The following is an 11,437-nucleotide window of genomic DNA, read 5'->3' as shown; positions in this document are numbered from 1 at the left end:
TCTGGGATATGAACATTTGCCTTTCCCTTTCACTGCCCACTGTTCCGTTGCTCCCAGTTCCTGGGGCTGGAGTGGGACACAGACTGATCCCAGCCCCGGCTGTGCCCAGAGGGGTGAGTGTGTGTGCAGGGAGCTGTGATGCTGTGCCCAGCACTCAAACCCATGGCTACGGGCAAGCTGTGCCCAGCTGCAGCCCCACTGTGTTTCTTCTCCTTGTGCTTTTGGTCATTTATGAAACAGCAGCTGAACAGGAGCTGCCGTGTGCCCAGGTGGCCAGTGGCATCCTGTCTGGCCTGCATCAGGAACAGTGTGGCCAGCAGGATCAGGGCAGTGATTGTCCCCTGCACTTGGCACTGGTGAGGCCACACCGTGAGTGCTGTGTCCCGTTCTGGGCCCCTCGGTTCAGGAAGGACATTGAAGTGCTGGCATATACCCGAGAAGGTCTGGAGCCCAAGTCCCTTGAGGAGCAGCTGAGGGGGCTCTGGGTGTTTAGCCTGGAGGAGGCTCCAGGGTGACCTTATCCCACTCTACAGCTCCCTGACAGGATGGTACAGCCTGGTGCGGGTCGGGCTGTTCTCCCAGGCCGTGACAGGACGAGAGAGCACACTCATAGAACTCATACTCTCAAACTGTGCCAGGGGAGTTCAGGATGGACAGCAGGAGGAATTCACCCTCAGAAAGGGTGATTAGACACCGGAATGGATTGCCCGGGAGGTGGTGGAGTCACCGTCCCTGGAGGCATTGAAGGGAGGACCGGCCGTGCCGCTCCGTGCGGCGGTGTGGCTCTCACGGTGGGCTGGGCCGCGGCCCGGGCTCGGTGCTCCCGGGGCCTTTTCCAGCCTCATTGATCCCGGGAGCCCGGCAATTGCAGCGGGCGGGGGCGCTGCGCATGCGCGCCGGGCTCCCGCTGCGGCGCCTCGTCCGTGCGCGGCGCGCCCCCTGGCGGTGCGGCGTGAGGGGCCGGGGCCGCCATGGTGGCGCGGGCGCTGTGGGCGCTGCTGGCGGCGCTGCGGGCGGGCTGGTGCCTCCTGCCGCAGAGCGGGTACCTGCACCCCGACGAGTTCTTCCAGGCGCCCGAGGTCATGGCAGGTAAGGGATGGGACCGGGTGGCCCCGCGGGCTCGAGGGGACGCGAAGCGGCGCGGCCACGGGCATCGCCGGCCAGGCGGGTATTGTCGAGGGATCCCCGCTGTGTCACAGAGCGAGTCCCGCAAGCCGGGCAGGAGAGGATCCGCAGAGCTGGCCCGGTGGGTGGGTTCCTGCTCTGTGCTGGCCACAGCGAGTGGCGCTTCGAATCACATTACTGTGACAGGCTTCTCGATGTTTTGTAAAAATGAATGGTACGCTCCTAAAAACACCCAAGGCTGACACCAGTTTCAAAAGTTTAGGAGCTGCTCTGTATTGTGATACCTCTTATACCAAGTAATATCCCTAATGCTGAATTACTAAATAAAATAAACTATCTATACGTATTTTTTATTATCTATATGTATTTTTCTCTTCCTTTGTAGGAGATATTTTAAATCTACAGGTCTATTATCCATGGGAGTTCCTTTCCAACTCTCCTTGCAGAACAGTTGTTTTCCCATTAATGACATCAGGAGTTACATACTGGGTGATCAAGTCTTTGCAGCAGTTGGACATATGTTCAAGTTGCATCAACAGCTACACTCTCCTTGTATCTCCTCGCCTGCTCTTTACAATCTTTTCTTTCATTCTCGACTATAGCATTTATCGATTGGCTCCTTTCTGGGGAGCAGATCCATGGAAAGCGCTGGTGCTTCTTGCTGGATCCTATGTCACGCTGGTGTTTTATACAAGGACGTTTACCAACACACTCGAAGGACTTCTCTTTGCTCTTCTCATGGTACTGGTTTCTTCAAGGAAGTCCAGTGGCCGCTCAGCAGAGCCTACAAGCAGCTCTCTCTTAGGTGTCATAACAGCTGCTGGGTTTTTCAACAGGCCAACCTTTCTGGCATTTGCTCTAATGCCTCTGCTATACTGGGCCAGTTTAATTGTTGACTCTCAAAAGAGCATTAAAACTCTTATAAATGACTTTTTGAAGTTTATCCTATGTGCATGTTTTACCGCTTTTGTTTTCATAACTGCTGACACCTTCTATTTTACCTCCGTGAGCTTAGACAACCTCTACAGCACTAACAAGAGCAGCCTAATTGATGTAATCGTTCAATTACATGACAAAATGGTAGTAACCCCCTTCAATTTTCTCAGCTATAATCTTAATCCTCATAATCTTGTACTGCATGGAAGTCACCCACGAGTTACACATTTTACAGTCAATGGAGTGATGCTGTTTGGTATCTTACATATTCTGGCCATCGGCGCAGGCTTTAAAATGCTAAAGAAATATGTCCATCAGTTAATGCTGGTCAGATGGTGTTGCCGTGGGCTGCCTGGGCTCTTGGTGCATTGTGAGGGCAGTCCAATTTTGCTGCTGTTTTATTTTGTTCCTTTGGCATTTCTCTCCCTGTTCAGTCACCAGGAGCCTCGGTTTCTCATCCCTCTCATCCTGCCATTGGTCCTGTTCAGCGCGTCACCAAGCAGAGCTGTGAAATGGAAGCTCCTCATTGTTCTGTTCAACCTTCTGGGGGCGCTTCTGTTTGGGTGCTTACACCAGGGAGGGCTCATTCCCTGTTTGTTTCACTTGGAGCAGCTCATCCATTCTCCAGCATCCTCAAGCGACCCGCAGCACTACACTCTGCTCTTTGCACACACCTACATGCCTCCGAGGTCTCTGCTCAATATCAAGAAGACAGATGTGCATGTGGAAGTCATTGACATGGCTGGGGCTGGAGAAGAAACCCTCTGCCAGACAGTAGAGCAGCAAGCAAGCAATTTCACCTGCAGCAACTGTCACATCTTTATTATAATCCCTGGTACTGTCAGAGCCACAATTACAAAATGTGATGTCTCATTCAAGAACGAGACTTTGATATTTCCTCACTTATCAATGGAAGACCCACCACAAATACCTGTCCTATCCAGTGGAAATTGGAGGAGTCAGTTAGGACTTTACATCCTTGAGCTAAACAGAGATCATCAGAGCCTTTAGATTTCAGGAGAACGAAGTTTTAGTCTTTTACTTCATTTGGGTACTGTCTGATGGTGCTGTGAGACCTTTCTCTTTCATACACCCCCTTTCAGCATCAGCAATGGCACTGGGAGCTCTCCCACATCTCTTTATTCCCATTCCTCACACTCTTAGGGTAGCCAGTTCCGGATAGAACCTGCTTAAAATTTGACTTACTCAGCCCTGTGGTATTTCATATGAACTTTTGTACTTCTCCTCATGAGAGAGGATGAAATCAGAGCCCACCAAAACTGTGATTGAAGCTTAGCTGTTTCCATGCGAGATTTATTTTTGAAAGCTCTAATAATCTGACAGGGTTTGGGGACTGTGGGGTGTTTACTGATAATAGGCATTAATTCAGCTGCTGGAGAGAGGTTACAGGGTTAAGACAAAAGCTGGTCTGACTCAGTAATCTTTTATGTTCTTAAAAATTCATTAGACCAGACTGCAGTCACCACTGCCTTGGGTGGGTCCATCTTGAAAAATCCCCAGCCCTGATCTGGCTGAATCTGATTTAGAACATGGAGGATGCTTCAGGCTAAGTGCTTGTGCTAATTCCTAAAATCCAAGCTTTGCCTGTTTAGCCTTCCTTGCCACAGTTCCACCTTGGTGAACCGCCCCGGGCAGCTCGGGGGGGCAGCCCCGCCATGGCATTAAGCGCAGTGCGCGGTGTTCCGCGGCTGCAGGTCGGGCTCTCCTTCCCTAGCGCGCTCCCGCCGCTCCTCTCGCGGCTGTCGCTGCTCTGTCACCACTGTCACCCCGGCCGAGCGCGCGGCCGGTCCTGCGGGAGCTGGATCGAGGAGCTGCGCAGACAGCGGTAACTGGGAGGGATTTGATTCACCAGATGCATCTCTGAATGGGCTCAGCACAGGGCAGAGACCCCCGGTTCTGCCGCCGCGGAGGGAGGGCAGCCTCGAGGGAGGAGCCGCATCCCCTGCGCCTCCTCCCCGTGCACTAACTGCTCTCCATGAAATCAGTTCAGTGGGAAGGACAGCTCCTATCCTGGCTTTCCACTGGAGAGCAGCCTCTTTTTAAACTGGACACCAACAACTGGGCTTCAGCTGACAATGATGTACACGCTCAATAGCACAGCATGACCTACAGTATTTGGTTTTGCCTACATGTACTTCTGGATCCAAAACATCCTGCCTTGGCACATGCATTGTAGATCAAGCCTCTCTCTCTGAAACAGATCTGACACTTGAATTATTTCCACTCCCAAAGGTGGTAATGCTTTTGGCAGTTCTTCACCCACACAACCCTACGTAAGGTCTTAAGAGCCAGGCTTTCAACAGAGACAAGAATAATATAGGTTGATGCCAGGCTCTAAGGAGAACCTAGGAAAAATGAATGTATGAATGATTTGCCTGTATTTTCCAAGCTATAGGCATGACCTAGATGTTTAAGGAACATAGCTCTCGCTCTCTTGTAAAGCATTTTGTCTTGTGTTGCCTGTATGTTCATCCCACATCCTTCACTCTTCACTGCTGCCCTGCCTGTAAATTAAAGGGGTGTGTTTGGGGGGAGGCAGGAGAGGGAAGGTGCCTGTCTTTGTACTGGTGACTCACAAAGTAGTGAACGTAGTTGTGAAAGCATTGTGACAGAAAATGTATTTTCCAAGTTAATTTTCTTTTTGCTCTTACACTGGGATGACACAACTGTGTGCCACAGCTGTTATTCCATGTCCTGCTTCCCATTTTCAGCTTTCTTAAACAACTTAAATCTTTAACATTATTTTCATAAAACTTACAAATTCTGGCAGTCGGAGTGGGGTATATCTTGAAACTCTTGGGAGATGCAACAGAGCACCATTCCCATGGGATGATGACTTCTCTACCACTGCACAGGTAACCTGCAGAGAGCCAGAAACACAACCTGGACTACAAATACCAGCTCAGATTAACAATATACTGCTTTTGTCTTGCCAGCCAGACCTTTGAATTTACACTGTAGATGCACTTTCTCCATCCATGCTGGAGGTTTAACTTTACCAGCAATGCAGAAAACTGTATCTCGGACAAAGTACAAGGTTCTTCTTACCTGGGATGATAAAAGGAGTGGAAATTACTCTCCCCAGTTAACTGAGCCTCTACTCAGCTGGATCAAACAGTGAAACATGCTCTGAAGGAAGGTTAACTGCTGTAGTGTCATAGATGTCATCAGATACAGTGTCTTAAGCAAACCTGCCCTAGGCATTATATATGATGGATACATCCTTTTCCATTATATAGCTGTATTTCCATTTATATGCAGGGTGCCTCTATTGGTCATTTTTTTCCCTGTAAACCCTTCTTACTACAATAGACTTAAAGTGTGCATTTAGGATAGCTACTGAATCTCTTTTACATTCCTGTAAGATGTCTGTTATCCTGTCCATCATCATCACTGAAAACCCTTTTTGTAACAAAACTGTATCAAATATAGAGTATTACTCCTGTATACACAGACATTGTTACAGGTACTCCTGTGAGAATTGTGATTTTATTTCAAGTTTCTTATGAAGCGCTTAAAGTGACAATCTTCACAGCATTGTGGATGATTAGGAAGTGAGTCTGCTTGTTCCTGACAACCGTGGGACGCGTATACTGTCTTTGAAATGGAAATCCATGAAACCGATGCGGAGCAGCTTCCCGTGTTCATGCTTTCCCGAGGAGTCGCTCCAGGCCACGCGATGAGGAACGCACCGTCCAGTCCGCAGCTCGCCATCCGCATCCCGGCCACCGCCGGTGTCCACAGCGGCTGCGGGGCCCCGCTGTCACCTGCTCCCGGGGTCCTTCACCCGCCGGTTCCAGCGCGCTCCGGGCGCTCGGCGCAGGGAAGCGGCGGCAGCAGTTCCCGTCTCCTCCCCGGCGCTGTCTGCAGCTGCCTCCCGCTCCAAGCGGCGATCACGGCGCTGACCCGGGGCGGCCGCCGCGGCCCGGCCCGCGCGGCCACGGCCACCCCCGCGCGCGGGCGCCGTCCTTGAGCTCGGCGAGGAAGGCGTCGCGCAGACGAAGCAGGCGCGGGGCCAGATCGCGCTGGCCGCGGGTGAGGGCGCTGGCGGTGACCCGGGCGGCGACGCGGATGGGCCGCGACTCCGAGAGCCGCTCCACGAGCCGCGGGCTGGAGAGCAGCAGCAGCAGCGCCCGCAGCAGCGCCATGGCCGCCGCTCTCGCGAGACCCCGCGCCTGAGCGCTCCCGCCCGCTGGGCGCGCCGCGGTTCTCGCGAGAGGTACCGCACGCCCCGCCCCGCCGCGCTCACGAGAGCCGCGCACCGCCTCGCCATTGGCTGCGCGCCCGGCGGCCGCGGGGCGCGTGCGTGGGGCGCGGGAAGGCGGCGAGGAGCGGCCGAGCCGAGCCGGGTCGGGTCGGGTCGGGTCGGGTCGGGTGGTGCGGTGCGGGTCTGTCCTGTGCTGGGCACGGCCGGGCCGTGCGAGGTTGGGCTGGCCTGGCCTCGGACGGCGCCGCCATGAGCTCCGGCGGCACGCTGAGCATTCTGCGCAGCGACTCCTACGCCGAACTCAGCCAGTACCGAGACCAGCATTTCCGGGTGAGCCGCGGCCGGGGGCGGGCGCCGCGTGGTCCGGCCGGGCCGGGCCGGGAGGTAACACTGTGTCCTTGCGGCCCAGGGGACGCGGTACGACCAGGAGCGGCTGCTGAGGAAGAGCTGCACACTGTACGTGGGGAACCTCTCCTTCTACACCACGGAGGAGCAGATCCACGAGCTCTTCGGTAAAAGCGGCGACATTAAGAAGGTCATCATGGGGCTGGACAAAGTGAAGAAAACCGCCTGCGGCTTCTGCTTCGTGGAGTATCCTTGTGCAGCGCGGCAGGAGCCGTCAGGGTGTGGGTGAACTGCTCTGCACTGCAGGCTCTGAGTTACGGGGGAGTCCTCGAGGATAAAATTAATCATTTGCTAAAGCGGCTGTGGGAGACCCTGGCGAGAGAGAGCAATGCTGGGCTCACGGTTAGACATGATAGTCTTAGAGGTCTTTTCCAACCGTGATTCTGTATTCGAGCATACACTGCATGTCGAGTGGGGTTAGCAGATTGCTTTCACTTTGGTACTTTAACCCAGACACCTCTTGGGTAGTTGACCTCTGTAGTAAATTCATATTCTCCGTGCCGAGGTAAAAAGATCTTTCTTTTCATACAAACACACGTGTAAAGTTTCCGTTGGTATCTTTCATCCCTGTCGTATGACTTCATTATGTGCACGTTTCTGAGGATCATTCTGCTACTGCTTCCAGTGAACTCACCAGACTGGTGAAAGTTTGCAGCATGAACAGAGCATGCTTGGGGCTTCCCACTCTTTAGCAATAGAGCTTTGTTCTGTTAAATGATTGACAAACTTTTTAATGCTTGAATTATTGCATGTTTCACCCTTTCACTAGCAGTTTTTTTAGATGGTGTAGCTTCATAAAAGTGGTTCAGGCAAAGACTTGGTTTTGTAGCCCATTTGACAGTGTTCATTTTCCCACGTGGTGAAAATAGAAGTCTGTTTCTTTCATTAACGTATTCCTAAGGTATTATGCTAGAGGAGATGCCGAAAATGCGATGCGCTACATCAACGGGACCAGACTGGATGACAGGATCATAAGGACAGACTGGGATGCAGGGTTTAAGGAGGGCAGGCAGTATGGCCGTGGACGATCAGGAGGGCAGGTAGGTTGCTGTACAGCCTGGGGTTTTAAGGGAATGGTGACTTTGCCAAACTTCTTGATTTTGAATAAATACAGAAAAATTTCAGAAATAGCAGCTTAGGAGTCATTGTTTAAGATAAATCTGGAGGACATCTGATCAATGGCAGTATAATCCACTAGGAATAAATAACTCCTTCCTACATTTCACTAGAAGTACTTGCAGAACCAGCTCTTGGATGCCTAGAGAGATAATAATGCTTTTAAGTAAGCCCAGAAAATGTAAGGGGTTGTTAGGAACACACAGGACTGCAGTTGGCTTACCCCAAGTGGAGTAGGTGGCAGTGGCTTGTACTGCCAAAGGCCAAGGCTGGCCATCCTTGCTTGGGCTGTGGTGATTAGAGAGTCCCCAGACATGATGAAAGAAGAAGTTGGTTTATCCTATTCTGGGCTTCTGCATGATGCACTTCACCTTCTGTTTGGTCAGACACCTCCATGTAGCCACTTAGATGTTGTGATGTCAGTGTGACTGTATTCTAATGCTGCAGCAGTTTTTGAGAAATTGTTTTTCCTTGTCTTTTCTGGACTTCCCTTTCTCCCTCCTCTGTTAGGTCCGAGATGAGTATCGGCAAGACTATGATGCTGGAAGAGGTGGCTATGGCAAAACTGTTCAGTGCCAGTGACTCCTCAGCCTCACAAGAGAACCAAATCTGCATAGTAAATGTCCCCAGGCACAAAGCAGGTCTGTTACACACAGTTCACAGAAACTCCTATCCTGTGAGCACATCCTATGTTCAATACCTCTTCGTTTTAATACCAGGATCCAAAGCATTGCAGAGCACCTGGGAGCAAGGCTTTAAGCATTAGAATGCTGAGGCTTTGGTCTCAAAATGCTGCTATGACTTACTGAAAGGAGCAAAGATGTAATGTTATGGTGCTATTTTTGTTCTCTGGCAAAACTTGATTATTCTACTGGGTTTTGTTTACATTGGGATCACAGGGTGGAGATCAGTGATAAGGGATGATTGGTGGATGTTTCACAGAGGAAAGCAAAAGGCAAGGAGCCTGAAAAGGATGTGGAATTTATAAGGAAATTTTTCAATTTCTCAAGAGAAGACTTCTAAGTTGCAGATTTTCTGGCATTACTGGATTAGCATCCTTTTCCATTGATGCTGTTCCTAGAAGGTTTACATGAACAGCCATAATAAAACAAATCAGATTGAGTTCAGGAATCATGAAGTGAGAAGCAGAGAGAGGAAACAGACCCCTGCTGTCTTCTACAAATTACAGTTGTGATTGCATGACAGAGAAGAGCAAATACAAGAATTGCAGTACTGTTGTTTCCCAGTTTGAGTAGTAGATCTCTACAGCTTTAATATTTGAGGGCAGTATCTTCCCTGTGCCTGTAAGGATTGCATGAAGCCAAGTTACCCCAAAATGGGATGTTTGAGGAACTGGGTTTATAATGAGAAAGTTTCTTCCCAAAACAGGTTTTCTATTTGAGAAACTTGATTTCAGACAAAATAAAAATAGAAATAAAAGAGTTTTGGGAGGAGTTTTGCTTTCTACTGAGCATGTGATAAGAACGGTAAAAGGATTTCAGGATTGTGTAGCTTGTGTTTTGGTTTTTCCCTTTCCATGCTGGATTCTGTTCATACTGCTTGTTGATATGTTGGAATGTTGATGTACTGCAAACGTAGGTTTAAAAAATGTGATCCCAAGATCAAGGAAATTGACCTGCTGAAATGAAATAGTTTAAAAAGAACTGTTACAGGGCTTTGAAATTTCTTAATAGACTTCTGAGTTCCACGTAAATGGCAAATACCTTGTTGTCCATGACTCCTTATAAACTTTCAAAGGTGTACAAAAGTTGAACTTCACTCACTGAAGGTATTGTAGGAAGTTTTGATGTGTTTCTTGCACAGAGTTAATCACAACTGTTACTGTAAATTGGAAGACAGGTGAGATTGAACAACTCCTTACTTAGAAGTGTGAGTTTGAGGTTTTTGGCATGTCAAGTAAAACTAGGCTTTCGGGATCACTTGGTGCTGGTCTGCAAATAAGCTTTGAACAAAATTACCTTTTCCAATATAGTACATTTGACTATGAGTTTACAGCCTGTAATTGCTCTAGAACACTGCTGAAGTTTATTTTTCGTTGTATCAATTTTGTATAAAAAATATGTTACCAAAAATTCTAAAGTCACTTTCTTTTAAATAAAGCTGCAACATTAAAATGGTTTGTTACATTTCTTTTTTAACAGAATCAGTGAACTAAAGAAGCTGTATTCAGACTCTTGGTCCTTTGTTTTAGTCTCTTTTAAGATAGAAAGAATGAATATTCTTTCCATTTGGCTGGATTTTCTGGCTTGTTCTGTTTTTACCTGGATTCTGAAAGGTGTTTGGTTAATGCTCTTCATTCTGGTTTGAATTTCTTTGCATTACAGGACAGAAATTGTTTCTTGATAGTGAAGTAAATGTGAAAGTCTTTGCTGTGTAAGAAGTAATTTTCAAGCTGATCTTCCATAAAGATGAGGTCTAAAATTGTTTTTTATTGTAAGTACTGCCAGTACTTCTCAAAAAGTTATTCTCAAGTGAGATGGAAGTGGTAATAAGATTGTCTGTCACAACAATCACTGTTCTTTGCTATTTATGTGCAATGGGTCTGGAAAGAGTATTTCTTAAGTTTTAAAGTAAGATTTTCTGTTTTGAGAGATACCAATCACAATGGGATTTAAAACCACATGGTATGTCATGTGAACTCTTAGAATCTCAAAAGCTCAGTATAGAGGGAATTGAACATGGTTTGACTGTTACCTTCCCTAATTGAAATTGCATCTGGGTCTGCTGAACCTAGTACGTAATGAAAGAACTGAATCAAGTCTTTGAAAGTTCTCTGGGGATGTCTTCAGCTTTCTGGCACGCTGGTGCATTATGATTAGGTTGTCTTGGAAGGACAGAATCTCCCATGCTTCTTGGACAAGCTACTTCATCACAATTACAAACACTTTCATAGAAGTTCAAGATCTGTGTTAGCATTTCTAAGTACTTGTCCATCATAATTACCTACTTTTTATGGAATTGTATCCATTAAAAAACCCAGCAGCTAAGAATATGACTGGAAATTTAGATATGCCTTGATGGAGGGCAGGCTGTTGGGAATCAAAGCAGTGATAGCTTCAGTCTCTCCCTCAGACTGGTGCAGGCTCATGGGGTGATTTACATATCTCTCTTAGGCAGCAATGGCTGCAAATAAGATTTGTATTCATAACATTTGAGTGTGGGAAGGAATTACAGGGTAAAATCAGTGGAGTGTAAAAGCATTAGAGACATTTCTTTTCAATGACTGACACAAAAATCCCATTAGCAGTGTCTAGGGCAGGCTCATTCCAAGGTGGTCTGTGTGTTACTACATTGCCCTGTGCAGCAGACAAGTTCCTGCTCAGGTTGGTGCAGGCACAAGAGCTGTTGGTGTTAACAATCCTTTCTTCACAGAGAATAAAAAAAAAATACTGAAACTATTTAAGCTAATATCCAGCACCTCATATTCCACATCTTGTCAGATTAGGCTTCTTGTGAAGGAAAAAAATTGATGAAAATGGATAAAATTGACATGGTTTGTACATGTTTCATCTGTGGAGGAAAGACAATCTTAGTCAAAGGAATGCAGTCCGCAGGACTGACCTGCTCATAAACTCTTGTGCGTTTGAGTTTCTAAAGCACAGCTTG

At 48.2% G+C, this 11,437-nt stretch overlaps 3 protein-coding genes across 5 annotated transcripts; 2 read left to right on the top strand and 1 right to left on the bottom strand.

Annotated features, from left to right (window-relative positions):
- Positions 1-72: 72 nt before the first annotated feature.
- NCBP2 (nuclear cap binding protein subunit 2) lies at positions 73-9,947 on the top strand. 3 transcript variants are annotated; one of them, XM_066556558.1, is made up of 4 exons: positions 73-356; positions 6,699-6,880; positions 7,596-7,734; positions 8,321-9,947. In XM_066556558.1, exons 2-4 carry the CDS (start codon positions 6,831-6,833, stop codon positions 8,390-8,392), a joined length of 261 nt encoding a protein of 86 aa, XP_066412655.1. In that variant the 5' UTR covers positions 73-356; positions 6,699-6,830; the 3' UTR covers positions 8,393-9,947. The 3 variants fall into 3 exon arrangements, with proteins under 3 accessions (XP_066412655.1, XP_066412658.1, XP_066412657.1); XM_066556561.1 differs by lacking the exon at positions 73-356 and adding an exon at positions 6,470-6,619; XM_066556560.1 differs by lacking the exons at positions 73-356; positions 8,321-9,947 and adding an exon at positions 6,470-6,619 and having other exon boundaries at positions 7,596-8,008.
- On the top strand, positions 960-5,551 carry PIGZ (phosphatidylinositol glycan anchor biosynthesis class Z). Its single transcript, XM_066556770.1, has 2 exons — positions 960-1,089; positions 1,511-5,551. The coding sequence occupies exons 1-2, from the start codon at positions 972-974 to the stop codon at positions 3,070-3,072; spliced, it is 1,680 nt and encodes a 559-aa protein (XP_066412867.1). The 5' UTR covers positions 960-971; the 3' UTR covers positions 3,073-5,551.
- On the bottom strand, positions 5,553-6,244 carry NCBP2AS2 (NCBP2 antisense 2 (head to head)). Its single transcript, XM_066556771.1, has one exon. It carries the CDS (start codon positions 6,228-6,230, stop codon positions 5,976-5,978), a length of 255 nt encoding a protein of 84 aa, XP_066412868.1. The 5' UTR covers positions 6,231-6,244; the 3' UTR covers positions 5,553-5,975.
- Positions 9,948-11,437: the final 1,490 nt, after the last annotated feature.

This window comes from Molothrus aeneus, chromosome 10 (genome assembly GCF_037042795.1).
Source record: "Molothrus aeneus isolate 106 chromosome 10, BPBGC_Maene_1.0, whole genome shotgun sequence".
Lineage (NCBI taxonomy): Eukaryota > Metazoa > Chordata > Aves > Passeriformes > Icteridae > Molothrus > Molothrus aeneus.
Note: the sequence above shows the minus strand (reverse complement) of the source record. Positions and strands in the feature narration are given on the sequence as shown.